Below are 27,143 nucleotides of genomic sequence, written 5' to 3' on the forward strand. Positions count from 1 at the left end.
GGGCTGCAGTACTACGAGGCGGAGCTCTTTCGTCGCCTGTATTTCTTTAGAAAGGAGTCTTCACCCTCCATTGATGATCCCTCGTCACATCTCCAACACTCCCCTTTCCTCTTGGACACCCTCTTTGGGGCCTCCCCCCCCCCCCCCCCAATCGACCCTCTTATCTAGATTGCCTCACGAAATCCTTTCTCACCACTCCCCCTTTCCTCTCAATACTGGCCATTCCCATTCTCCTCCCTCAGTCCTGATGCTGGGCCTTGATGCAAAATGCTGAAAATTCCTTTCCTCCCACAGATACTGCTTGACCAGATTGTTTGAACCTGCACTCAGCAGCAAACTACCACATTCTGCCTGCGACACCACTTTCCCAGCCAAGCTAAGAATGGAAGAATGGCCATTTGGGGAGGCAAAGGGTTGCCAGAGGAAATGAAGTTGTATCTATCAGCACAAAACAGCATCCAGAATACTCATGTTTAAGATTAGTATAATATTACTTTCAAAACAAATATATTAAATAGCAATGTTGCAATTTTCTATGCTAAATATTCTTACAGGCAATGATAAGATGTGTTCATTCATAGAATTAAAATCAGGCATGCTAATTACACAACAGTGGCCTGCTGTTTTCTAAAATCAATCTTCATTTACTGCATTTACCAGCCTGTACTTCAGAAGCGCTGGATGGTGCCTTGTGGGGCCTTTGGGTACAGGATCTCTCCATTACTTCTCTGTGGCTGGACGATTCCTGCATTTGAGAGGATGGGAAGCCAAAGTCTATTATTTTCAACGTTTATCTGAGGGACGCTAGTGAATCTGGAATTATCAGGTTAGCAGTACCATTATGATCATCCTAAAACTCTCTCTCAGTAAATGCTGCCAGATGTGTTAAGTGCTGCCTCCATTTTATGCTTCATTTCAGATTCCCAGCATCTGCAGTTTTTTTTTTTCACTTTTTTTTTAATTACGATGCCTTGGATAGCTTTGATTTGAAATTCCAGATATATTTAGCTGAACTTAAATTTCCCACCTGCAGGGTGGGATTTGAACTCACATTCTGTAGATAATTCAGTCCCCAAACAGCTCCTTTATAAATACTTGCTTCGTCAAAGCTTTAAAATGATGCAGAGCTTAATCTGCATGCATAATACATTTCTGACTTTAGATCTGATCTGATCTGCAAAATGATCTGAGACTCGGGATGAAATATCTCTCACACCCCACAGGGAGAGACAATTTGGCAAATAAAACTGATATAATGTACCATCTATGTCAGAATGCTGTTTCCAGATTTCCGTTTGGCATTCAACACTATCTTCTCCCAGACCTTGGTGAACAAACTCCTACTCCTCGTTCTAAACAGGTCACTGTGCACTTTGCCGATGACATGACACTGATGAGGCTCATCACCAACATTGATGAGACGGTCTACAGAGAGGAGGTGGAAGAGCCTGAGGCCTGGTGCCAGGCAAATAACCTCTTCCTCAGTATCAACAGGACAACAAAAAAGACGGTTATCAACTTCATGAGCTCTCGCACTCACCCCTCTTTACATCAGCAGCACAGCAGTAGAAACTGTAAGCAGTTTCAAACTCCTGGCAGTGCACACAAGACCATAAGACAGAGGAGCAGAATTAGGCCATTTGGCCCATCGAGTCTGCTCCGCCATTCATGGCTGATCCAATTTTCCTCTCAGCCCCAATCTCCTACCTTCTCCCTGTACACCTTCATGCTTTGACCAATCAAGAACCTATCAACTTCTGCCTTAAATGTACATAAAGACTTGGTCTCCACAGCTGCCTGTGGCAAAGAATTCCACAGATTCACCACTCTCCGGCTAAAGCAATTCCTCCGAATCTCCGTTCTAAAAGGATACCCCTCTATTCTGAGGCTGTGTCCTCTAGTCTTAGACCCTCCCACCATAGGAAACATCCTCTCCACATCCACTCTATCAAGGCCTTTCACCATACGATAGGTTTCAATTAGATCACCCCTCATTCTTCTAAATTCTAGTGAATACCGGCCCAAAGCCATCAAACCTTCATATGACAAGCCATTCAATCTTGGAATCATTTTTGTGAACCTCCTTTGAACACTCTCCAATTTCAGCATCTCCTTTTGAAAGGGCCCAAAACTGCTCACAATACTCCAAGTGAGGCCTCACCAGTGCTTTATAAAGTCTCAGCATTACATCCTTGCTTTTATATTCTAGTCCTCTTGAAATTGAAAGCGAACATCCCATTTGCCTTCCTCACCACAGACTAAACCTGCAAATTAACCTTTTGTGAAGTCTGCACAAGGACTCCCAAGTCCATTTGCACCTCAGTTTTTTGTATTTTCTCTCCATTTACAAAATAGTCTACCCTTTCCTTTCTTCTACCAAAGTGCATGACCTTACACTTCCTAACACTGTATTCCACCTGCCATTTGTGTCCATTTTCCTAAGCTGTCTGCCCTTCTGTAGCCGCTCTTCTTCATCAAAACTTGATTCTCCACCTTTCTTAATACTGTCTGCAAACTTTGCAATAAAGTCATCAACTCCATCATCCAAATCATTGACATATATTCAGTCCCAATAGACCCCTGTGGAATACCACTAGTCACTGGCGGCCAACCAGAAAAGGATCCCTTTATTTTCAAGGGACTTTGCCACCTGCCAATCAGCCACTGCTTTATTAATGCTAGAATCTTTTCTGTAATACCATGGGTTCATAGCTAGTTAAACAGCCCTATATGTGGCACCTTGTCAAAGGCCTTCTGAAAATCCAACTACACCACTTCAACTGATTCTCCTTTGTCTGAACTGCCTGTCATCTCTTCAAAGAATTCTAACAGATTTGCCAGGGCAAGATTTTCCCTTGAGGAAACCATGCTAACTACAGCCTATTTTATCACATGCCTCCAAATACCCTGAGACCTCATCCTTAACAATCAACTCCAACATCTTCCTAACCACTGAGGTCAAACTAATTGGTCTATAATTTCCTTTCTTCTGCCTCTCTCCCTTCTTGAAGACTGGAGTGACATTAGCAATTTTCCAGTCTTATGGAACCATTTCAGAATCTAGTGATAAAGATCTTTAATAATGCCTCCACAATCTCTTCAGCCATCTTTTGCAGAACCCTGGGGAGTACACCATTTGGTCCAGGTGACTTACCTACCTTCAGACCTTTCAGTTTCTCAAGAACCTTCTCTCTAAAAATGGTAACTTCACTCACTTCATAACCCTGACACATGGAACTTTCACCATACCGCTAGTGTCTTCCACAGTGAAGACCAATAATCATTCAGCTTGTCTGCAATTTCCTTGCCCCCCCCCCCCCATTACTACCTCTCCAGCATTGTTTTCCAGCGGTCCAATATCCATTCTTGCCTCTATTTTATACTATGTATCCGAAGAAACTTTCGGTATCCTCTTTAATATTATTGACTAGCTTACTTTTATATTCCATCTTTACCTCTTAATGATTTTTTTAGTTGCCTTGTGTTGGTTTTTCAAAGCCTCCCAGTCCTCAAACAACCCACTAATACTTGCTCTATTATATGCCCTCTCTTTGGCTTTATGTTGGCTTTGACTTCTCCTGTTAGCCATGGTTGTCATCTTACCTTCCAAACTGCTTGCAGAAATTCCAGCCATTGCTGCTCTGCTGTAATCCCTCCCAGTGTTCTTTTCCAATCAATTAACAACTGGCCAACTAACAACTTCTCATGGTCCCTGACACATTCTACACAATCAAGGAAGCTTACTAATGCCTCCACTTTCTGTGGAGGCTGAAGAGAGCTGGACAATGTACATCCACACTCATACATCATTCCACAGACGTGCAGTAGAAAACATCCTAATAAGCTGCATCACTGCATGGTATGGAAACCGCACTGCAGCAGGCAAAATCTTCCAGTGCATCACCTGCACCACTCTACCTGCCATCAAGGATACATACACAGAAAGGTGCCAGAAAAGGATCAGTCACATCATGAATGATCCCACCCATCCTGCCCCTGGGCTGTCTGTTACACTCCCATCAGGGAGGAGGCTCTGTGGCATACACGCCAGGACCACCAGACTCAAAAACAGTTACTTTCCCCAAGCAGAAAGGCTGAACAACACTTCCATCCACGATCCTACCCCACCACACATCCTCATCACTACTTTATCATTTCCTGTCAGTTACCTTATGCAGACACTCCTATACCTAGTGTCACTTTATGTAGATACAATCAATGTCTATAAGCTGTCTTCCTGTGTGTATTTAAATTTATTGTGTTATTATTATTATGTTCTTTATCTTATTGCTTTTTTGTGCTACATCAGATTCAGAGTAACAATTATTTAATTCTCCTTTATACTTCTGTACTGGAAATGACATTAAACAATCCTGAATCTCCTCACTGGTTTAAAAGAAACTTTCTTTTTGCAAAATGTTTCCATGACAATCCTACCTACAGGAAACAGCAGGAAAATAGATTATTTTACGTGAAAATCATTTTAACCTTCCCCCCCCCCCCCCCCCCAACCTCAAGTCATATCACCAAATTTACTCTACTAAAAATGTTCCAATCTACTTTGGCCTTGCCTTTGGAGTTATTATCTGGAAGTTTGGATTTTTTGGGGTGGTATTGGTCTGAATGTTCGACAGGAACACTTTCGGATATGCTTAAATTTGTTTAGTCTTAAGAATAATTTGAAAAATCTTTGCATCCTGTCTTTAAAAAAATCAAAGCATTCTTCCTAAAGCTATGGAGGGGAAACAGGAAAAAAACCATTAAGATACTATTTATTAGTCAATATAACAAACATGAGTGCTTTTTATTAAATTAGGGACAATACATTGAGCCATTGTAAAAATCTAGCGTTACTTCATCATGCTTTTACAGTTTGGTAAAATTAATTGGCCAATAAAAGGCTTAACAACGAATTATAAAATAAAACCTCGTCAGTAACAACCATTAATTCAATCCATCTGTTTTGAATCCTACCTCTGCTGCACATTTTTCAACAGGAAGTGGTTTGCCATAGTGATGGTTTGTAAGGATCACTGCAATAGTCGACAATGTTTTTCCCTAGAAATATAAAAGACAGAAGCACTCTTTAGCATGAGATTACATTTTAAATGCTAAGCCGCATTCTGTTATCGTCCTTGCTGCAGTACCAAACACAGTGGATACCGGTTAATTGGGCCATCGGTTCATCAGGCCAGCCTCTTATTTGGGACATCTCTTATAAAACAAAACCTAATTGAGAAAATAGCCAGGATTCCCTTTGTTCATTTGGTATACTATGCCACTTAAACGGGACAGAAGACCGTTGCCACGTGCGCTTATGTGGCCGTTAAACACTACACTGTGCTTAGAGCAAACTGTTTATAAATGTTGTCAGTTGCGTGTATGTGCTCAAAAATCACTGATAGATGGCGAGAAATAAGCAGTGGAACAATTCAAAATTGTTTTGCTCACTGAAGTTTCAAGCATTCAGGCTTGGTGATGCCTGAAATGGCCTGGAGCGAAAATGAAACAATTTCATTACTTCAGCAAGTTAGGGGCTACAAAGAATTTGAAGGTATTAGCAATCATTTTGAACTTTATAATGAAAATGAAGATTTAGAGCATTGGAAACAATACAGTAGTTTTATAGTACTGTAGTAGTATTGGTAACATTCTAGTTTGTCCTGTATTTCATTTAAATACATAATTCATTTCTCAGTTAAATGGTAGTTTGTCTTTTTTATACCCTTTTAATTATTTCCATAAAACTTTGCAAATTGGGGTAACTGCTTAACTGGGTCAAAATGTACTGGTCCTGCTGTGTCCCAATTAACCAGAATCCACTGTATATTAAAATGCACATCAGTTTCAGAGCACATTAACTTGGGATAATGACAGGAGCAGCATTTTAACCTTTGTAGAAGAGATTTTCTGTTGGTGGCCCCAGAGTTGAATTTATGATAACCTTGATGCACAAATGGATAAAATCATAAGCTGAGCTACAACTATCCATCACCACACCATTGTCTGGCTCCTGTCACTTTAAATAGTTCCAAGATCACTTCATCTCTCAACGAGGAGGCTGAAGACAAACAAATGGACTATGAATAGCCCATGAAAGGCTATTTTAAGGAGCAGAAAAGCAATTCCGATTCAAATTAAAGATGGAAATGTATGCACGTCAGCTCTGGCGGGGTTTGCAGCCTTTACTTCCTACAAAACAAAACCCAACATCATGAATGGCCGTGATGCTCCACTCCCAGGTGAGCTCAACACCTTTTATGAATGATTTGAAAGCGAAAATAAAACCACACCTGTGTGAATCCCAGCAGCACGTGGGGACCCTGTGATCTCTGTGTCAGAGGCCAACATCAGAACACCTTTCAGAAGGCGAAGCCTCGCAAGGCACCAGGCCCTGATGGTGTATCTGGCCGGGCTCTAAAAACTGTGCAACTAACTGGTGGGAGTGTTCAAAGATATCTTCAGTCTCACACTGCTGTAGTCAGAAGTTCCCAACTGCTCCAAAAGGGCGACAATCATACCAGTGCCCAGGAATAGCAGGGTGAGCTGCCTCAATGGCGATCACCCAGTGGCACACCCATCTACTGTAATGATGTGCTTTGAGAGGTTGGTCATGACCAGAACCAACTCTTGCCTAAGCAAGGACCTGGAACCCCTGCAATTTGCCTTTCGCGGCAGTAAGTCTACAGTGGATGAACCCTCACTGACTCTCCTCTCTATTGTCCTTGGATCACCTGGACAATAGTAACACCTTCGTCAGGCTGTTTATTGACTACACCCCAGGGTTCAATACAATTATGCTCTCAGTTCTAATTAACAAGCTCCAAAACCTGGAGCAACCTCTGCAACTAGATCTTTGACTTCCTTACCCAGAAACCAGTCAGCACAGATTGCAATAGTATCTCCTTCTCACTGACAATCAACACTGGCGTGCCTCAAGGACGCATGCTTAGCCAACTGCTCTGCTCTCTCTCTTCACCCACAATAGTGTGGCTAGTCACAGCTCAAACGTCATCTATAAATTTGCAATGACACACCAATTGTTGGCATAGTTTTAGAATGTGATGAGCAGGCATAAAGGAGTGAGACAGATCAGCTGGTTGAGAGTTGTCACAACAACCACCTTGCACTCAATGTCAGCAAGACCAAAGAATTGATTGCGGGCTTCAGGAAGGGGAAGTTGAGGGAACATGCACCAGTCCTCATCAAGGGATCGGCAGTGGAAAGGGTGAATAGCTTCAAGATCCTGGGTGTCAACATCCGAGGATCTATCCTGGGCCCAACAGAATAAAGCATGACAGCAGCTATATTGCATTAGAAGTTTGAGAAGGTCTGGTATGTTACCAAAGACACACTCAAAATTTCTACTGATATACGTTGGAGAGCATTCTAACCGGGTGCATCATCATCTGGTATGAAGGGGCCAGCGCACAGGATCGGGAAAAAGCTACAGAATGTTGTAAACTCAGCCACCTCCATCATGGGCACTGGCCTCCCCAGCATCCAGGACACCTTCAGAAGGTGAGGCCTCCCTCAAAAAGGCAGCATCCATAATTAAGGATCTCCATCATTCAGAACATGCCCTCTTCTCACTACTACCATCAAGGAGAGGTTCAGGAGCCTGAAGAGCCACACTCAACATTTTAGGAACAGTTTTTACCCCTCTGCCATCAGATTTCTGAATGGACAATGAACCCATGGACACTACCTCATTATTTTCCCCTCTTTATGCAGTCCTTATTTAATTAAATTTTGTTATTGTACTTCTTACTGTAATTTATAGTTTTTTTAATTATGTATTGCGAAGTTCTGCTGCCACAAAACAACAAGTTTCACAGCAAATATCAGTGAGATTAAATCAGACTCGGAGTCCAGAACAACCTGAAAAATTAAAGGTAGAACTTTCAGGGTCAATGTTGAGATGCGAAAGATAGTGGTCTCTCCCGCAGAAAGCTGTTCAGCCTGGGTCATAAAGCCCCACAAGAGTTGGGTTACAGCTAGGCAATGTTTTACAGACTAAGGAATAGCAGAAAGTGAATGAGTTGAAATGCAATAAAGCTTTGAGAAAACTGAATCGCAGTAGCAAGTTCAGGGTTGAGTCCTTCTCCTGTGTTCCTTAACAATGGAGAAATCAGGTTATATCATGCCAGTACTTACAAAAATGAATGATGGCTACTCTTAGCAACACACACAAAATGCTGGAGAAACTCAACAGTCCAGGCAGCATCAAAGAGAAAGAGCAAACGGTCGACGTTTCAGGCCGAGAGCCTTCATCAGGACTAGAAAGGAAGGGGAGGTCAGAGTAAGAAGGTGGGGGAGGGGAGGAAATAGTACAGGGTGGTAGGTGATAGGTGAAACTGGGAGAAGGAGAGGGGGTGAAGTAAAAAGCTGGGAAAGTTGTCTGGAGAAAGAGATAAAGGGCTGGAGCAGGGGGAATCTGATGGGAGAGAACAGAAGACCATGGAAGAAAGAGAAGGGGGAGGAGCACCAGAGGTGATGGACAGGTAAGAACAAAAGGTTTGAGAGGGAAACAAGAATGCGGAATGGTAAAGTAGAAGGGGGGAAGCAATTACCAGAAATCTGAGGAATCAATGTTCTGGTCATCAGGTTGGAGGCTACCCAGATGGGATGGGATGGGATGGGATGGGATGGCATGGCATGGCATGGCATGGCATGGAATGGCATGGAATGGCATGGAATGGAATGGATAGATAGATAGATAGATAGATAGATAGATAGATACTTTATTCATCCCCATGGGGAAATTCAACTTTTTTCCAATGTCCCATACACTTGTTGTAGCAAAACTAATTACATACAATACTTAACTCAGTAAAAAATATGATATGCATCTAAATCACTATCTCAAAAAGCATTAATAATAGCTTTTAAAAAGTTCTTAAGTCCTGGCGGTAGAATTGTAAAGCCTAATGGCATTGGGGAGTATTGACCTCTTCATCCTGTCTGAGGAGCATTGCATCGATAGTAATCTGTCGCTGAAACTGCTTCTCTGTCTCTGGATGGTGCTATGTAGAGGATGTTCAGAGTTATCCATAATTGACCGTAGCCTACTCAGCGCCCTTCGCTCAGCTACCGATGTTAAACTCTCCAGTACTTTGCCCACGACAGAGCCCGCCTTCCTTACCAGCTTATTAAGACGTGAGGCGTCCCTCTTCTTAATGCTTCCTCCCCAACATGCCACCACAAAGAAGAGGGCGCTCTCCACAACTGACCTATACAAATACAAGATGTTACTCCTCCAACCTCATCGTGGCAGCAAACGAGGCCATGGACTGACATGTCGGAATGGGAATGGAAAGTAGAATTCAAATGGTGGCCACTGGGAAATCCTGCTTTTTGAGGCAGACGGGGCAAAGGTGCTTGACGAAACAGTCTCCGAATCCACGTCAGGTCTCACCGATATACAGGAGGCCACACAGCGAGCACCGGGATACAGTAGACGATCCCAACAGCCTCACCTGAAAGTACAGCTTAGGGCGCTGCTCCTTTCTGGCATGTTCACTATTTCAGACTCTTCACTAAATCTGAAAAGCAAGTATGTCTCAAGTCTCCCAGGACAATGTTTTCCCCTTCCGTGTGTTCCTCCAACCCTTTTTTCTATTTAATTTTCTCAATCCCTCTGCTCCGTTTGCTGGAAGAAGCCCCATGGCCTTCTGCTGTGGGAGTAGAGGAGCATCCCAAAACGAGCAATATTAGTTAATAGACCCGTCTCTTACCAGACCCATGTCGTCGGCCAGGATGCCTCCATGAACGTTCTCAGGTCTCTCCTTTTCTGCGAAGTTTGTCAGCAAGTTGTAGTACATGTTGTTTCTCTGCTCCCAGAATGGAGGAAGGTCGGTGTTATTTTCCCTCAGTATCATCCAGGCCAGTGCCTGCTTCTGATGAGGCAGCAATGGTGTACGGACAGCCTGTTAATGCAAAAATTCAAAACTATTGCAACTTCTTGGGTTAGAAGGATGGTTCCCATGATGAGCAATAACATGTATATATATCGGACGGACTCACAGTTGGGCTGTGCTCGGGTGCTTCCAGAGGCTGCATCGGGAAGTTTTGCCACGTTGGAGGTTTCTTCCTTCTGCCATCTGCGTGAGATGATGGGCTATCTGGGACTTTGAGACTTTTTTTTTACCGTGCCCATGGTCTGCTCTTATCAAATTATGGTATTGCTTTGCACTGTTGTAACTGTATGTTATAATTATGTGGTTTTTTTGGTCAGTTAGTCTTGGTCTGTCTTGTGTTTATGTGATATCATACTGGAGGAACATTGAATTTCCCCTTGGGGATGAATAAAGTATCTATCTATCTATCTATCTATCTATCTATCTCAAGCACCCAAAGTTGGCTCTTGCTTCCAAATTACGAGCTTGCACTTACGTCTCAGAGACGTCGTCACACAACCATTCAGCATACATTATGGGTGCGATAATTGTGTAAATGAACCTCAGTCTCTTTCTTAGGAAGCCTTTTGCTCTGTGGACTCTCTGACATCCAGCCAACTGAACGCACAGATGGGAAAGTTTAAAAAAAAGCAACTTGTGCCATCCGCAACATGAGCCCTAATGTGTCTGCATTGAAAAGTAACAGCGAGTGAAAATGAAACAGTAATTCCACAAAATTTCATGTAATGCACCAGTAGGTGCACTGTTTAAAAAGCAATCCAAGTATTTTCAGAATGGCAGTAAATTGCCAGTTGCAGCAGTACAGACAGCATTATCATCCTGCAGACTTTTTAGTCAACACTGTTGGTGAGCTTGTGAACAGTACCATCTACAAGTCACAGCCTGCAATTACATCGTTACAAATAACTGTCTAAAATCACAGTTCCCACTCTCCACAGAGAGCAACTATGTACAGTACTGGGCAAAAGTCTTAGGCACATATACATAGCTAGGGTGTTTTAAGACCTTTGCACAGTACTGTTGCAATTTTATGTATTGCACTGTATTGTTGCCACAAAAACAAACTTTCATGAAGTATGTGAATTATGATAGATCTGTTTCTGATATACGTCTCTATCATGGACTGAGAATGGGAAGGGGGTAGGGAAAGGGAAATCATGGTTGGGAAAAGGGGAAGGGAGCAGGAAGCACCAGAGAGACATTCTGTAATGATCAATAGTCCAATTCTTTGGAACCAAGTGACCTTGTCTGGTGTTTTAGGGCTGAGTGCATCTTCACCCATGCAGCCACCCATCCCTGACACTCCTTCTTTCCCAACTGCCCCAGGTGGGAGCTCCATTCTCTCCATTCCCAGCATCCTTTGCTCCTGTCAGATTTACAAACTGCTCTCCAGTTCATGTTGTCAAATACAGCACTGTGCAAAAGTTTTAGGCACATCTATCAAACAGCCAGTCAGATCTTTTACTCCCACTTCAGGGTCGGTCAGTGAGCCCCTAGTGGGCAAAGGAAATGCTTCAAAGATAACATCAAGATCAGCCTGAAGAAATTCAACATTACATCTAAAAACTGGGAAGACACTGCACTCAAGATACTCCTGGAAGAAATGTGTTCAAGAGGGAGCTGCGTTACATGAGAACGATCTGTGTTGTGTCACTGAGAACAAGCCGCAGCTGCAAAAGAAGAGACTGAACAACGAGATGACCCAAACACTAACCACAGCCACCACTGAATATGTGGATCTTGGATTGGCTTCTACACCCACCAATAGACAACCCATTTAGAGAACATCTCAACAACACACACAAAATGGACGAAGGGTCTTGGCCCAAAACGTCGACAGTGCTTCTCCCTATAGATGCTGCCTGGCCTGCTGTGTTCCACCAGCATTTTATGTGTTGTTGTTGTTTGAATTTTCAGCATCTGCAGATTTCCTCGTGTTTGCTAGAGAACATCTCACTTAACCTGAGTGATTGCACTACTACTACTAGTCAGATTTGGCTCTTGCCTCTGAGTAAGAGGCCTATGGCATTCCAGTGACTTTGGCACACAGACATCAGGCACACTTGTTAATGAATATGAGGGATGAAGTGGAAGCCCACTGTGTCCTCACACGCTGATCAAACACATCCCTTATCAATGTGTAAAAACAAGAAGAATTTGGCCCATGCTCATCAACAATACTTAAACACTGACACATATTTCTAGACACTCCTTCGACGAAACACCTTCTTCGTCCCCATTCCCTTCAGTATCTCGTATGTTTTAATCAAATTTCCTTATAAACTCTAAGCTCCAATGCATGTAAGCTGAAGCCTGTCCTCACAACACAACTCACTCACTCTGGCTATTAATCTAACATTTGTATCCCTCACAGCACTCCAGGTATCCTCTCACCAGTATCTGATATGAGCAAGGAGAACCTCCCTTTTCCTGTGTTCAGTTCCTTTCTTAATAAACAACAGAATCCAGTGAGCTTCCCTACCTTTTGCTAAACCTGATACTTGTCTTTTGTGAATCATGCAGTAAAAGACAAACAGATCCCTCAGCATCTCTGAACTCCACAATCTTTCATCCTATGATAAACACAAGAGACTCTGCAGATGCTGGAAATCCAGAGTAACACACACAAAATGCTGGTGGAACTTGGCAACACATATGGAGAAGTCATGATGACCCAAAACGTTGTCTCTTTATTCGTCTCCATACATGCTAACTTCCTCCAGCATATAGTGTGCGTAACTCTCGCTTTAAAAATCCAGTCAAATAAACGTTTTCACACATTATCTATCAATTGCCTGATCTTTGCTTATATTTGTATCTCTGTCACCCCCTAATGTCTTCTTTGCAACCAACTTCCCTCTCTATCTTGGTATCAACAGCAAACTTAACACCCATACTTCTGGCATCTTCATCCACGTCACTGATACAAAGAGCAAGATGTGATCTGAGGTCCCCTTACCAAACGTGTGGCACACCACCCACTACATCCTGCCAAACAAGACACATTAATGACCACTCTCTTGCTTCCTATTAGCAAGCAACACCAACATCTCACATTCTACACCAAAGGGCCTTTGTTTTCCACAATTACCTTTAGAGTGGCATAAAACCAAATGCTTTCCAAAACTGTAAGAATACCAACCGTTTCCATCTTATTAGATAGATAGATAGATAGATAGATACTTTATTCATCCCCATGGGGAAATTCAACGTAATGCAAATAGAACACCGTAAAGCTTGATTACAATTATGTTTTATATGCTGACTACACTTCTCGCAGATTCAGTAAAGCAGCCAACATAATCAAAGACCTCTCCTGCCACAGACTCCTCTCCCTCCTTCTATCAGACAGAAGATATAAAAGCCTACAAGCATGTACCACGAAGCTCAAAGACAGCTTCTGTCCTGCTGTTTTAAAACTATTGAACAGACCTCTCGTATGATGAGATAGACTCTTGACCTCACAGTTACCGTACCTTACACATTAATGTCTGCCGACACAACACTTTTCCTGTAGCTGTAAGCTTATGTTCTGCGTTCTCTTACTATGTTTGCCTTGGACAACCTTGAAGTCCTGAAGTGATGAAATCTGTACAGATAGCTTGAAAAACAAAATGTCTCACCATACCACAGTACAATAATAAACCAATTTACTAATTCTAGATTCCGTTGGATTAATTGATTGATATTCTGATGATTTAAGAGCTTTCCAGCTAAGTAAGTTCTTTAATAAATCTTTGGAGAGGAAAACCGTTATCTCTTGTTACATCCATGCAAACAAAAGATTTTACGACATATGCCAATGATATTAAATCTGATTCTGAATCTAATTCTGAATACCAAATACCAACTCCTAGTGCTGTCCCAATATTGTCCACCCAGAAAAAAAACAATCCCTATTTAGGGCCATGAGCCAAATTCTAGGACTAAATTCCTTTAGACTGATTACTTAAGACCAGAGTCCAAAAACAGCTTTTTAGTGTGGTGAGATATTCCACGGTGCTTCACAGGAGCTCAAAAGATTTTTGTATTTTCACCCAATTACATTCATTGTGGCTCACTTCACCTTAGCTGGTTCCATTTCCCGAGTCTTATCATGCTCTTTCAGATCTTCAAAAATCTTGTCAAATTCATTCTTTAGCTGCAAAAGAAAATTCTAGCATTGAGCAGCAAATAAAAGATCAATAAAGACAAATCACCGGAATGAAGGAGGCTGAGGGATATGATCTGATAGAATTACATTCAGTTATGATGGACATAAATAGGATAGACAGAACAGTTTTCCGCATGGCTGGAGTACCAAAAATATGAAATTTTGGAAAGAGGAGATGGAATATCAAAGGGGATCTGAGTGAAAAAGGTTCTTTTAATTTTATACAGAGTGGTTGCCAAGGCAATAGTGGGATCAGTTACAATCAATATGTTTCAATTAGCAATCCATTGGAATAATAATCTATTGATTTGGAATGATACATTTAAATTCCATTAATCAAACAAATTCTGGACAAAAAGGGTTTCGGTCATCAAGCTTTGACTCCCGGACTTCCCATGAAAGTGGCACGACAAATTCCACATTTGCAACTGAGCGTTTAAAAATTAACCCTTACCTGTTCCGCTGTCATCTGAACAGCAGTGTGCACAGGGGCTTTGTAGCTCGGACCAGCTCTTGCAGATCCTGCTCCATGCCACCCTTCAGCAATTCCACTGCCTATAAAAAAAAACATCAGGTCACCGTTGCACTGCTCGACATTCATCTGCATCAACTAAATATAAAACTGCACCACTTCAATTGTTAACAAAACTCCGAGTTGCCTATCTTTCCAAACATTGGTCATACAAGTAGAGGAGGGAGGAAGATGCGTTCAAGGGAGGTGAATTAACATCAGAAGACATACAAAGAGTGTTTGATAGATCTAGGCCTATACACTGGAATTCAAAAGACAGTGATTTTATAGAGTGTTAACTTTGAAGAAAAGATTTATTGAAGCGAGCAGAGTGTCTGGAGCAGAATGATACACAGGAGGCTATGTCACAGTGTTAGTCAGTTGTAAGGAAGGCAAATGCAAGGTTAGTGCTCATTTCGAGAGGACTAGAATATAAAAGCAAGGATATAACATTGAGGCTTCATAAAGCATTGGTCAGACCACATTAGCCGTTTCCAAGGAAGGATACACTGGCATTGGAGAGTGTCCAGAGGAGGGACTGAAAGGGTTAACATACAAAGAGTATTTATGGATCTGGGTCTGTACACTGGAGTTTAGAAGAATGAGAGAGGACCTCACTGAAACATGACGAATATTGAAAGGCCTAGATAGAGTGGATGTGGAGAAGAAGTTTTCAATAGTGTGAGGGTCAAAAACCAGAGGAAACAGCTACAGAATACAAGGGTATTCCTTTTTTGAACAAAGATAAAGAAAATTTTCATTTGCTGAAGGGTAGTGAATTTGTGGAATTCATTGCCACAGACGACCGTGGAGGCCGTATCACTGGATATATTTAAATTGGCAAGTTGATAAGGTTTTTAAATTAGTAAGAGTATCAAAGATTGCAGGAAGAAGGCAGGAGACTGGATTTAGTCATGACATAGACCATTCTTGCTCTGAAACAGACCCCTCAGCCCATCTAGTCTGTGCTGAACAGTTATTCTGCTTTGTCCCATCAACCCGTGCCTAGACCATAGCTCCTCCATACCCCTCCCATCCATGTACTTATCCAAATTTCTCTTAAATATTGAAATCGAACCGACATCCATCACTCCTGATGGAAGCTTGTTACACACCCTCACCATCCTGAGTGAAGAAGCACCCATCATGTTCCCATTAAACATTTCACCGTTCACCCAGAGAATCACCGAGCAGATTCAATTGGTCGAATAATTCTGCTCTTATACCTTACAGTTAGCGAAGCCACACCAGACTGAAAATTGTTGAACTCAAGCAGTTCAAGAAATCAAACCCAGTAAAGGTAATCCCTCGTGTTTAAGTTATAACTATTTTTTTTAATATTCATTAAAGGGATATAGCCATCATAGGCTGAGCCAGCATTTAACTGCTGATCAGCAAACTCAGCGAGTCAGGTAGCATCTGTGGAGGGAAATGGAGAGTGGACATTTCGGTCCAGTCCAGTCCAGATGCAGCGTCTTGACCCAAGACGTCAACTGTCCATTTTCCTCCACTGATGTGCCTGAACCTCTTAAGACCCTCCAGCACTTTGAGTGTTGCTCAACATTTCAGCATCTGCAGTCTCTTGTGTCTCCTTTAATCACCCACTCCTTGTTGATAATACGGCAATGAGCTGGCTTGCTGAGCCACTACTTCATTGAGATGTGGGTATCACCACAATGCTGAAAACCTAGGTTAGCTCATCAGCGGATTACTGAAGGAGTGCCATACTTCTCACCAAATCCTGGAAAGGGCACAGCCTCAGAATACAGGGACATCCATTTATACCGGAGATGAGGAGAAATTTCCTTACCCAGCAGGTAGAAAATCTGTGGAATTCACTGCCACAAACAGCTGTGGAGGCCAAATCATTGAGTATATTTAAAGCACTGCTTGATAGGTTCTTGATTAGTAAGGGTGTCAAAGGTTGCGGGGAGAAGGGGGTTTGAGAGGGATAATAAATCAGCCATGACGGAATGGTGGATCAAACTCAATGGGCCAAATGGTCTAATTCTGCTCCTAAATCTTATGGACTTATCCTCATCTCCAACTAAATGATCTTAGAGCTTTTCCAGAACAAGCCCACTGATCTGAGCAACAATCAAGAAAAGCAGATTGATTTAAGGGGGAAACTTCGTGCAAACTGGCTGCCACAGTCGCAACAGTGCCTCTGTTTCAAAAATCCGTCACTGCTATGAAGTGGCTGTGATGTCCAAAAGGAAATAGTAGAGTTACAAGTTGATGTTCCTTGCTGGAGCAGAACTGCAGGAACATCCAGAAGGGCTGGGAGTACCTTTAATAACAAAGAACAGGCTCTTCAGCCCACTAACGTGATGCCTTAAATTAGTGGTCGCCAACCCGTCGATCACGATCGACTGGTCGATCTTTGAGACTTCCCCAATAGATCCCGAAAAAAAAAATCTAAAATAAATGCACAAATACTGTTGAGAGATTGTTTCCGGGTTGCGGGGTTTTAGTTCCGTTCTTTCTGCCCAGTGCGCATGCGTGTAGCTCCCCCCGCACTACACAGTGTAATTCAACACGTACAAAAGCTAGATGAACTCAGCAGGTCGGGCAGCATCTGTTGAAATGAGCAGTCAACCTGCTGACTGCTGAGTTCATCCAGCTTGTTTGTATGTGTTGATTTGACCACAGCATCTGCAGTGTTTACACAGTGTAATTCAGTGGTCCCCAACCACCGGGCCGCGAGGAAACGATACGAGTCAGCTACACCTTTCCTCATTCCCTGTCACACCCGCTGTTGAACTTGAACGCATGCGAGGTCATCAGTCGCCTAAACGCGGTGATACCCTCGCGCCAGGGATCACTGGTTCGCCTCGGGCAGCCGGCGGGAAGTGCCGTTGCTACCGGCCCGGAGTGCGGACAGATGGGCGCCGCCTCTAAATCTGTTCACCACACCGAATGTTCGTGGGGAACCCAGTGCTAAAATATTTGCAGACGATCTAATTCGGGCTCAGGGTTCCGTAAGTACCAGAGCAGCTACCGTGCTGCGATCCACTGAAACAAACTTTTGTCCGCCAATAGACCCTACAAGGGGGGCAGGTGGGTGCCCTGTCGCACTCCTCGCTCGGTAGCTCTCTCCCGACTGGAACCGCCGTGGCTCCGGCACAGGGACTCCAGCCCTGACCTTATCCTGTCACCCCACCCACGACCAGCTGCACCTGGCCAGGGTGTCTGGCGGCGGGCTGGCGGAGGCTGTCTAATGAGGCAATTAAGCTCTCAAAACTGCTTCGGTACCCTGAGTCCAAGCACCCCGCATTTAAAGACAAAACCGCTGAGTTTTTTGAGGAGAAAAAACGTAGGCAAGCGGGGAGAAGCTAAGTGCCGAGAGCCACTAAAATTACATTGCGGAATAGACTGGGCATAAGGAACCTGCTTCGAGTATCGCTATATTCCGGTCGTGTTTAACACCTCACCCCCCCGTCGGCCAGTCGACAAGAATATTGTCAATATTAAACCGGTCCGCGGTGCAAAAAAGGGTGGGTACCCCTGGTGTTTAAACATTATTTCTACTTCCGGGTTGTGGGGTTTTACTTCCGGTCTCTTCTGTCCCGGTGCGCATGCGTGTAACTAATCGATCTGGGGGTCGATCTCGCCTTTGACTATGGCTGAGGTAGGGGATCTTGGGCTTAAAAAGGTTGGTGACCACTACCTTAAATGGTAAGGGGGGGAAAAACGTTTCAGAACCTGACCTCTGTTGGGTGGTGCCAGTTTGAAGTTGTGCATCTTTAGTCTATCCAGAACGGCACTGCGGTTTTCTTCTTTGCCCCAGAAAGAAAGCTGCACAGGCATGGTGAACACGTTGTTAGCTCCATAGGGGACAACCCTGTTGGGAAAGAAATCAACAGAAGCAGTGATTCACAGCCATTCCCCATCCTGCACATCACCAGTGATTGACTGAAATTACACCAGTCTTATTGCAGATAATAAAGCTGCACAGACAGCCAATCAACAGTTTTACAGCTAAACTGGAAGCAAATGTCACCCACGTTGTATGACTTTGCGGCTGTACGATACAAGTTCCACTTCTGGTGACAGGGGGTCAGCAGCACTGGGATAGTCACCATGGGGCTGGCAGCATTCCCTCCCCTCAAAGCCCACCGCTCCAACGTTAACTTATCAGTTGCGTTCCATAGCAGGAAGTCCCAGGTCGTATTTTTCAAAACGTCGGCGCCACAGGAGCTCCACAAAACAAATAATAACGCTGAGCGCTGAGCCTACAAATCAAGGAGGCAAGCTGCCACCCTGCAGCTTAAACAACTGCCGATGTGGAGAAGGAAACATGAAGCACTCCCACAGGAGCAGCTTGGTGTATTTATTGCCAGACTCTAGATTACTCCAAATTAGAAATTTTGCATTTCAATTTGATTCTCCCTAAGCATTCACATCTAATAAAGAATCCTCTCCACACTGCCCACAATTCATTTCAACGGAAGAGATAATCAAATGAACGCTAACCGGACAACCAATTTGCTGCCACAGACTGTCACACTCCTCTAGATCAGTAACTCAATCTCTTTTCCACTGACAAGTTAATGCCAATTTGGTTCCTCTTAACTCAAGATTTACAAACTGACAAACAACTAATGTGCAAAAGAAGACAATCTGTGCAAATAATAAAAAAAAAAGAAATAATGCCTCTCAAAGTCCAACCCTACGTCCCTGTCTTGAGAGATGGAAACGGGTAAGGCCGGCCAACAGGGCTCTGGTGAAGTTGTATAGGGCAATCCCCTGCACAGTGGATACAATGGAGTACAGAAATATCGACAAACTCCAGCCATACTATCGATTTTGAATGATGGAGACAGGAAGTCTATGGTTTTTAGATCAATGGCCTATGCTCCACTGGGAGCTAAGGGCCCAAGAAGAAATGATAAATCATTTTAAGTACATAAGTTGTAGAATCTTTGAAACTGAGTCTGTAGGTTGTGGAACCTGTTCAGAGTTGAGATGAGAGAAGTTATTCATGTTAGTTCAAGAGCCTGATAGTTGAAGGGTAATAACTGTTCCTGAACCTGGTGGTATGGGACCCAAGGTCTTCCAAGATCTGCAATAAAGCCATGTTGGTGGAAAGTATTCTCTGGTGCACAAGATGGAACAAATTTCAAAACTTCATTATTCTTAAGTTTTATATGCAGACTTCAGGAAACGTGCCAAACAGTTGAGACAATCTAAGGTGTGCTTGTGTCTACGAAACACCTTCACTAAAATCTCAAGCTCTCCAAAAGGGGTTCTCTGTAAAAGGTTTGTCCTGATAATTCTGTCACTGGCTCTTTCAATTCATCAGGTTTGAATAATTTTAAAGTGATGAGTTAGATTATTTTTGATAATGTTCAAAGAAAGAGGTTAAGTTCTAGGAAAATGCAATGGTCTTAATGAAAAAAAGGATCTGTAATGTCAATTCAATCAGGAAGATTCCTTACACACCACTTCCTTTGCACAATCTGAATCACAGATCAGAACATTTGAGGTTACGTTCCCAGTACATTCCCTTACTCCAAAGGATGTCATTACAAATCTACAGGTCTACATGCCTTGCAAAAAAATCCCAGTCCTTGCAACCATTACACCATTCAGGCCATGCTCTCTTCTTGCTACCACCATCAGGCCTTCGGTGCCACATCACCAGGTTCAGGAATAGTTATTACCCTACACCGTCCAGCTCCTGACCCAGTGTGGATAGCTCCACTCACTACAGCTTTGAAGGGACTCCACAACCTACAGACACACTTTCAAGGATTCCACAGCTCATATGCTCAGTATTTATTTTTTTATATGCACAGTTTTTCTTCTTTTGCACATTGGTTGTTTGTCAGCCTTTTAGTTTTTCATAAGTTCTATTGCATTTCATTATTTTCCTGTAAACGCAAGAAAGTGAATCTCAAGTTAGTGTATAGTAATATATGCATATTTTGACAATAAATTTACTTTGACTTAACTCCACCACTTATCTACATCAGGAGCAATTTACCAATATGATATTTGTTAAAATTCCACACCTTAGTCCCAAGTTCAGAATAGCCCGTATTTAAAAAGTGCTATTAAAATTCACAAGTTCACCCTGAACAACTTGTTGGACTCATGTATCCACTTTCTGTCTATCTGTATTGTATTTTCTGCTGCGTGTTTACTAGGAGTTAATTTGTCACATGGGCTGGGGTGTGGTAGAAGTGAGGAGTGTAGTTTTGTATTGATGCTTTGCCTTTAGTTAGTTTTAGTCTGGTCAGAATAGGGAGTAAGTCAGTGGATGATATTTTTCGTTAACTGTTCATCTGTCAAATATGTTTAGGAACGTTTGGCCTAAGTATGTTTGAATACTCTTAGACTGTTTATTTCAATACATCACTAGTTTAATTTCATTAGTTAAATCTTACAAGATCATTCAATAAAGGATTGAACATACTTTCTTCAACTTCAGAACTCAGTTCTTTGTGAAACGCATCATGCAGTGTTAAACCCCGTGCTTAGTCTCTCAGCAGTTTTGGTTTGTTTCAAAGCAACTGCTGCACACTGGATGCAGCTCAGCCTTCATCTCTTACTTCATACTTACTCACCCTTCTACTCTGGCCAGTTTATTATCTAAGATGAAGGCCAGGGGCGTCGCCAACTCCCGTTTGATGTGTCCCACCTGAATGCCGTTCACATTATTTACTTGGACTGCATTACTGTCATAAGGATTGTTCGGATCTCGCTGCAGAGCAACCATTTCATTGTTGCTCACCTGACAACAATATTAAAACAAATTAGTTTTCAGCATAGCATTTCCACAATCCAGGGGCATTGTATACTGTAAGGTCTCAAGTGCAGTAAACACAATTTCACCCCTCGCACTTGTATCAAGGAGATTGTCCACTGGTAATCAACAAACTGCACAAACAGCAGCTCTTGCTGGACGCTAGATAACTATTTACAAATTTCAGATTATCTAAAACTACCACATCTAAATAGGTTCATGCCACACGGAGAAAAAAGACTATCTGCATATTTAATAATTTTATCTTCTCAGATACCACTACAAATTTTAGCTTACGTACAATACTGTTAGGAAATATTGAGAAGTTATGAATTATGTGAATATCATCATCATCATGAGCCGTGTCGCTTGACAATGGGCGATATTGGCTCCATAACCATAACTGCTGTTGGCAAATTCTTCTACAGTCGTGGTTTGCCATTGTCTTCTTCTGGGCAGTGTCTTTACAAGACAGGGACCCCAGCCGTTACTCTTTAGAGATTCTTTGGCATCAGTTGTCACATAACCAGGACTCACGGTATACACCAGCTGCTCACATGATCATCCTCCACCTGCTCGCATGGCTTTACATGGCACTGATTGGGATCTAAGCAGGTGCTATACCTAGCCCAAGGATGGCCTGGAGGTCAGCGGAGGGAAGGAGCACCTTTTACCTCCTTTGGTAAAGATGCATCTCCACCCCAACACCCACTATATGAATATATCAGATATTAATTCAAATGAGAATTAGTCTTCAGTTCTTAACGTAATTTACAAGCATTAAGAAGTTTGAAGTTAAAAGGGCAACTTCACGAACAAAGCTGGCCCATAGCAAGGAGCTGGTCACTAAGAGATATGATTAGCAAACTGATTATAAGATACTCTCCTCTGTATTAGACAATGGGGTTATGTTAAATGGCCTGCAGGCAACTATGGACTAAGTTATTTGCACCATAATATACAAGTTCAATGAAGCTTGCAGGCCAGACTGACATCAAACATAGTCACAAGCATAACTGATCTATCAACAGTTGAGAGATTTATATACTCAAAAGAGTCAACCCATACAACACTAATTTTGGGTGTCTGGGTTCTCTGCCTTCGGAAGCTTTTAGATAGATAGATAGATACTTTATTCATCCCCATGGGAAAATTCAACATTTTTTCCAATGTCCCATACACTTATTGTAGCAAAACTAATTACATACAATACTTAACTCAGTATAATATGATATGCATCTAAAATCACCCTCTCAAAAAGCATTAATAAATAGCTTTTAAAAAGTTCTTAAATAGTTTACTAAAATACATTGAATGGTAACTTAAGCTCAGTCCTAACCCCGGCACTTTAACATATCTTACCCCTGACGGTTGAATTGTAAAGCCGAATGGCATTGGGGAGAACATCTGGGTGAATTAGTTTGTCTCAGCAAAGTTGTTTGAACCTTCAGAGTAGTCACATCAATTGCAATGTGCTTCCACTAAATATGTACCCCAAAGGTCAAACATCTTCAAGGGGCGATACCTCAAAAAGAAGGCACTCATCACTAAAGATCCCCATCATCCAGGGCATGTCCTCTTCTCATCGCTATCAACAAGGAGGTGGTACAGGAACCTGAAGAGACACACTCAATGATTCCGGAACAGCTTCTTCCCCTTGGCCATCAGATTCCTGATGGACAGTTAATCAAAATGCACTACCTATCACATTTGCACTGTACTGCTGCTACAAAACAACGAATTTCATGACATATGCCTGTGATGTTAAACCTGATCCTGACAAAATGTTGAAGTAAATTATGTCACTGTAACTATGGAAATTTGTTTATTTATTTAAATATTGGGATACAGCACGAAATAGACCCTTGGGCCCTTCGAGCCGCATTGCCCAGCACTCACAATTTAACCCAAGTGAATCATGGGACAATTTACAACGAGCAATTAACCTACCAACCGGTGATCTTTGGACAGTGCGAGAAAATGAGCACCAGGGGGAAACCCACAGAGTCACGGGGAGAACGTACAAACTCCTTACAGACAGCGGCCGGAATTGAACCTGATTCGCTGGTACTGTAAAGCATACTGCTAACCACTACACTACCTGGGTCCTGTATTGAATCGCCTGCAGTACCTCTGATCTTAAGGATATAAGACTGCGATGCATTTTAAGTTTGGGAGACTGTACTGAGATGGTCTCCAAGAGAATGTCTGTTTGCTGTGATGAATCCATCGGCTTCTCCAGTTTCTCCAGCGAATTAGTTATTGCACAACACATACCTTCTGGAGGTCAAACACTTGCCTAGGGTCTACCACGTTGATATCATACACTGAAGAAAACTAGAGTGTGCTGTGACTAACAAAGCCAACCAGAGGCACAACTAGCACTGGGAGAGGCCCTGCACTCCACCATTCATCTGCCTCCCTTTGGAAGTCTGGGCCTAGGACTCTACTGTGCACAAGGTAGGCAACTGGTGACTGATTATCAGATAATCCGGTGACTAGTTATCAGGTGATTCTCTCCCCACAGATTTTGTGTTACCGAAACATCAATTAGTCCTACATTTACCTCCTACTTTCCATTTCCAATTATTAAAACATCCTTTTTTTAAAATAAGTCCTAACAGCACTAAAGGAGGGCATTTTTGGCCTGTTGATTTTATACTAGCACAGAGCCAATCAATTTTCTTCCATTAAAATCTCCCGGTAATCCAGGGGTTCCCAACCTGGGGTCCACGGACCCCTTGCTTAATGGTAATGGTTCATGGCATAAAAAAAATAGGTTGGGAACCCCTGCTGTAACCAGTTCTCTGCACATTCCCATTGGTTCAATAGGAGGAATCAATTTAAAAGAGCCGATAGCCTATGTCACATGGGAGCAAAGCAAAGCACCTTCAGGAGATCCAAGAACAGGATTAAGCCTGGGTTGCTGAAACTACGAGGCAGTAGCTCTAATTATTAATTATAGAAGTTTAATCTGCACACTTAAATTAATTCAACTAATAATCAATCTTTATAAGTGAAGGCATAACTTAAAGTGTTTGTACTATTGTAAGAGAAAGGAAGGAGATCCTACCACACCGGTGTAATAACGTAATCCAACTATATTCCCTCTGAGGTTTCCAAACAGGACTGCCGAATCCAGATCCTCGTCCGCTGCTGCCGTGTCATCTGCAAGCGTGCGGTTTATCATTTGGGACAGTGACTCCTCTGGATCCACAGCAAAGAGATAACCGCCATTGGAGAAATGGGCAGCGGATCGACCCCCCAGGTACTGGGAACTGTACCAATTCCGCCACGATAACATGCTATGAAAACAAAGCAAAACCACCGTGATTTATGAGAGCAAATCATTTAAATTCACAGTATATCTGTATTTGAAATTTAACCTTTTTTACCGCAGCTAACATGGAGCAGTAGGTTGTTCCCTGCAAGCATCATAATTCCTACAGCATTTCATAAATCTGTTCCAATATAACACCAGGCTTGGGTAATAATATCAAACAGTAAGATACTCCATTGTTTTGGGCAAACACCACATGGGGTTCATAACGGGAGATGGTTCAATCCACTCCCTTATCAGCTTATGTGTCAGCAATTTACTTTTATTATCAACAATAATTATTTGTTAACACAAATGACACATTTCACTGTATGTTTCAATGTATAGGTGATGAAAAAAACTTGAATCTTAAATCCCGTTTTGGTTTCCAAAGGATAAAAGATTTCAAAATGAGGAAGTAGCTTCACTGCATCTGAGATTACCTAAAAGTTCAAAGTATTTTTTTTAATAAATCAGAGCGCACATGTCACCATATACAACCCTGAGATATTTTCCTGCGTGCATTCTCAGCAAACCTATACAATAGCAACAATAAAACAATCAGTGAAAGATCAGAGTGCAGAAACAACAAACTGTGCAAATTCAAATATAAACAAACAGCAATAAACAATGAGAATTTGAGATTATGAGATAAAGAGTCCTTAAAGTGAGATCATTGGTTTGGGTAACATATCAATGGATGGGCAAGTGAGAGGAGTTATCCCCTTTTGTTCAAGGGCCTGATGGTTACCACTTCCTGAAATAGGTCTTAATAAATTTGGCTCTAGGATTAAAAAGCAGTGAATACATAAACATGCTCCAAAAGTACCACAACCTCATCGTGATTTGGAGGCTTGTGTGCCTCGATGACCTGGAGAATTATGCTTGTTGGAGTCAGGGATTTACGCTTTGGCTCTTGGTAGGGTCACCCATGTCTGTAACACATAAGATACAAGAGATTCTGCAGATGCTGGAAATCCAGAACAAGAAACAAGCTTCCACATGCACTGCAATCTCATAAGCCTCAACTTGGCTTTTGTTAATATCTTTACATCTTCTTGTTCAATACGTGTGTAATGTTTCATTTAGGTTTCAACTCTAGGCGGTGGTTTAATCAGTAGTCTTGGCATCAAACTTTGTCCACAACATTAAAAGCCTTCTAAAGAATGCTCTCGGGTCAACACCCATATAGAAATGCACTTGCACGCCAATACCACTAGGCACGACGTATTCAGGTGCCAACTATGCAAAAACAACCGGAAAGCACTGTGTATGTTTATAAACCAGGTAATCGAGATTTTCATCTGAGCGGATAAACAGTTACTGCACTTTGTTGGGAGCTGGAGTCACTACCAAAACATTTCAACTCCTACTCAAAACCGAACAATGAGGCTGAAAGCTGTTAGGTAGCCTACTTTCAGCTCAATCAGGACTGAGAAAGGCAATGATCATCTGCACGATCGCATTTAAGGTTTGCCTCTCTGACTCATATAACTTAATTCTGAATCTGATGGATGGCCCAGGCTCTGGCGCAGCACCGATCCATTTCTCCAGCCGTGATGAAGAGGCAATTTAAACTACACAGCTGGAAGGAATGATCGCTGTGCCTTCTAACATTAATCTGAAGTGAAGTGATGCTAACAGGAAACGTTACCATTTCCACTCCCCTCCTTTCAAAAATAAAACCGTTCATTCACTGTCTTTCTCAATGACAAACCAGGCCCCAAAACAAGGCAATGACTACATTCCCGCCTGCCCTGTTCGATTTCCTATAAATATTCAACATTGGCTCAGAATTACAAAGCTCTCAAGAAATTGCATGATGTGAAGGCGCTCTTAGCACAGTATTTAACCTGAGCTCCAAGTTTAAACAGGACTCTCACAGATACGAACGTCTGCAGCCCAGTGCTCATGAAAACATTTAAAAAGAAACGCAGCTCTTAATCCGCAACTCGCACATGAAAGCGTTTCACTACCTCTGCAAATAATGATAATCTTCAGCACAAAAATCAAATCGACCCCCCTGTCAGTGATTTCCAAAACAAAAAGGCCTTAAATGAGCAAGCACCGGAGCGCAAAGCTTCCTTTTACTTTCACATTCGCAGGCAAGGTTCATGCTGATTGACGGGAGGTTTTAGCCATACACACTGGCTCCTCGCCTCCGTCCAACCTATAGAAGCGCGGAGGAGGCGGGTGTGGGGTGACGCAAGACAATAGATGAGTTGTGGCAGCCAATCGTCAACCAGTTACAATTCCCGCCGTTCCAACTCTTAAAGGTGGAGTGTTGACGTTGTAAATATTATGAAATGTAGAAACACAGAAAACCTACAGCGCATGTAGGCCCTTCGGCCCACAAAGTTGTTCCGAACATGTCCCTACCTTAGAAACTACTAGGCTTACCCGTATCCCTCTATTTTACTAAGCTCCATGTACCCATCCAAGACTCTCTTAAAAGACCCTATCGTATCTGCCTCCACCACTGTTGCCCG

General features: G+C 42.5%; 1 protein-coding gene across 2 annotated transcripts in view; it reads right to left on the reverse strand.

Annotated features, from left to right (window-relative positions):
- hltf (helicase-like transcription factor) overlaps positions 1-26,769 on the reverse strand; it is a 66,474-nt gene extending 39,705 nt beyond the window's left edge. The window contains exons 1-10 of one of the 2 annotated variants that reach the window (XM_073041565.1): positions 26,631-26,762; positions 25,490-25,589; positions 24,409-24,640; positions 21,157-21,323; positions 18,295-18,428; positions 14,528-14,628; positions 13,987-14,061; positions 9,738-9,929; positions 4,975-5,058; positions 658-745 (exon numbers count right to left, since the gene is read on the reverse strand). In XM_073041565.1, coding sequence (XP_072897666.1) covers positions 658-745; positions 4,975-5,058; positions 9,738-9,929; positions 13,987-14,061; positions 14,528-14,628; positions 18,295-18,428; positions 21,157-21,323; positions 24,409-24,640; positions 25,490-25,494 — 1,078 coding nt within the window. In that variant the 5' untranslated portion in view covers positions 25,495-25,589; positions 26,631-26,762. Of the gene's footprint in view, positions 1-657; positions 746-4,974; positions 5,059-9,737; positions 9,930-13,986; positions 14,062-14,527; positions 14,629-18,294; positions 18,429-21,156; positions 21,324-24,408; positions 24,641-25,489; positions 25,590-26,630 lie in introns of both variants that reach the window. The other variant, XM_073041566.1, reaches the window with a different exon arrangement.
- Positions 26,770-27,143: the final 374 nt, after the last annotated feature.

This window comes from Hemitrygon akajei, chromosome 3 (assembly GCF_048418815.1).
Source record: "Hemitrygon akajei chromosome 3, sHemAka1.3, whole genome shotgun sequence".
NCBI classification, from domain to species: domain Eukaryota; kingdom Metazoa; phylum Chordata; class Chondrichthyes; order Myliobatiformes; family Dasyatidae; genus Hemitrygon; species Hemitrygon akajei.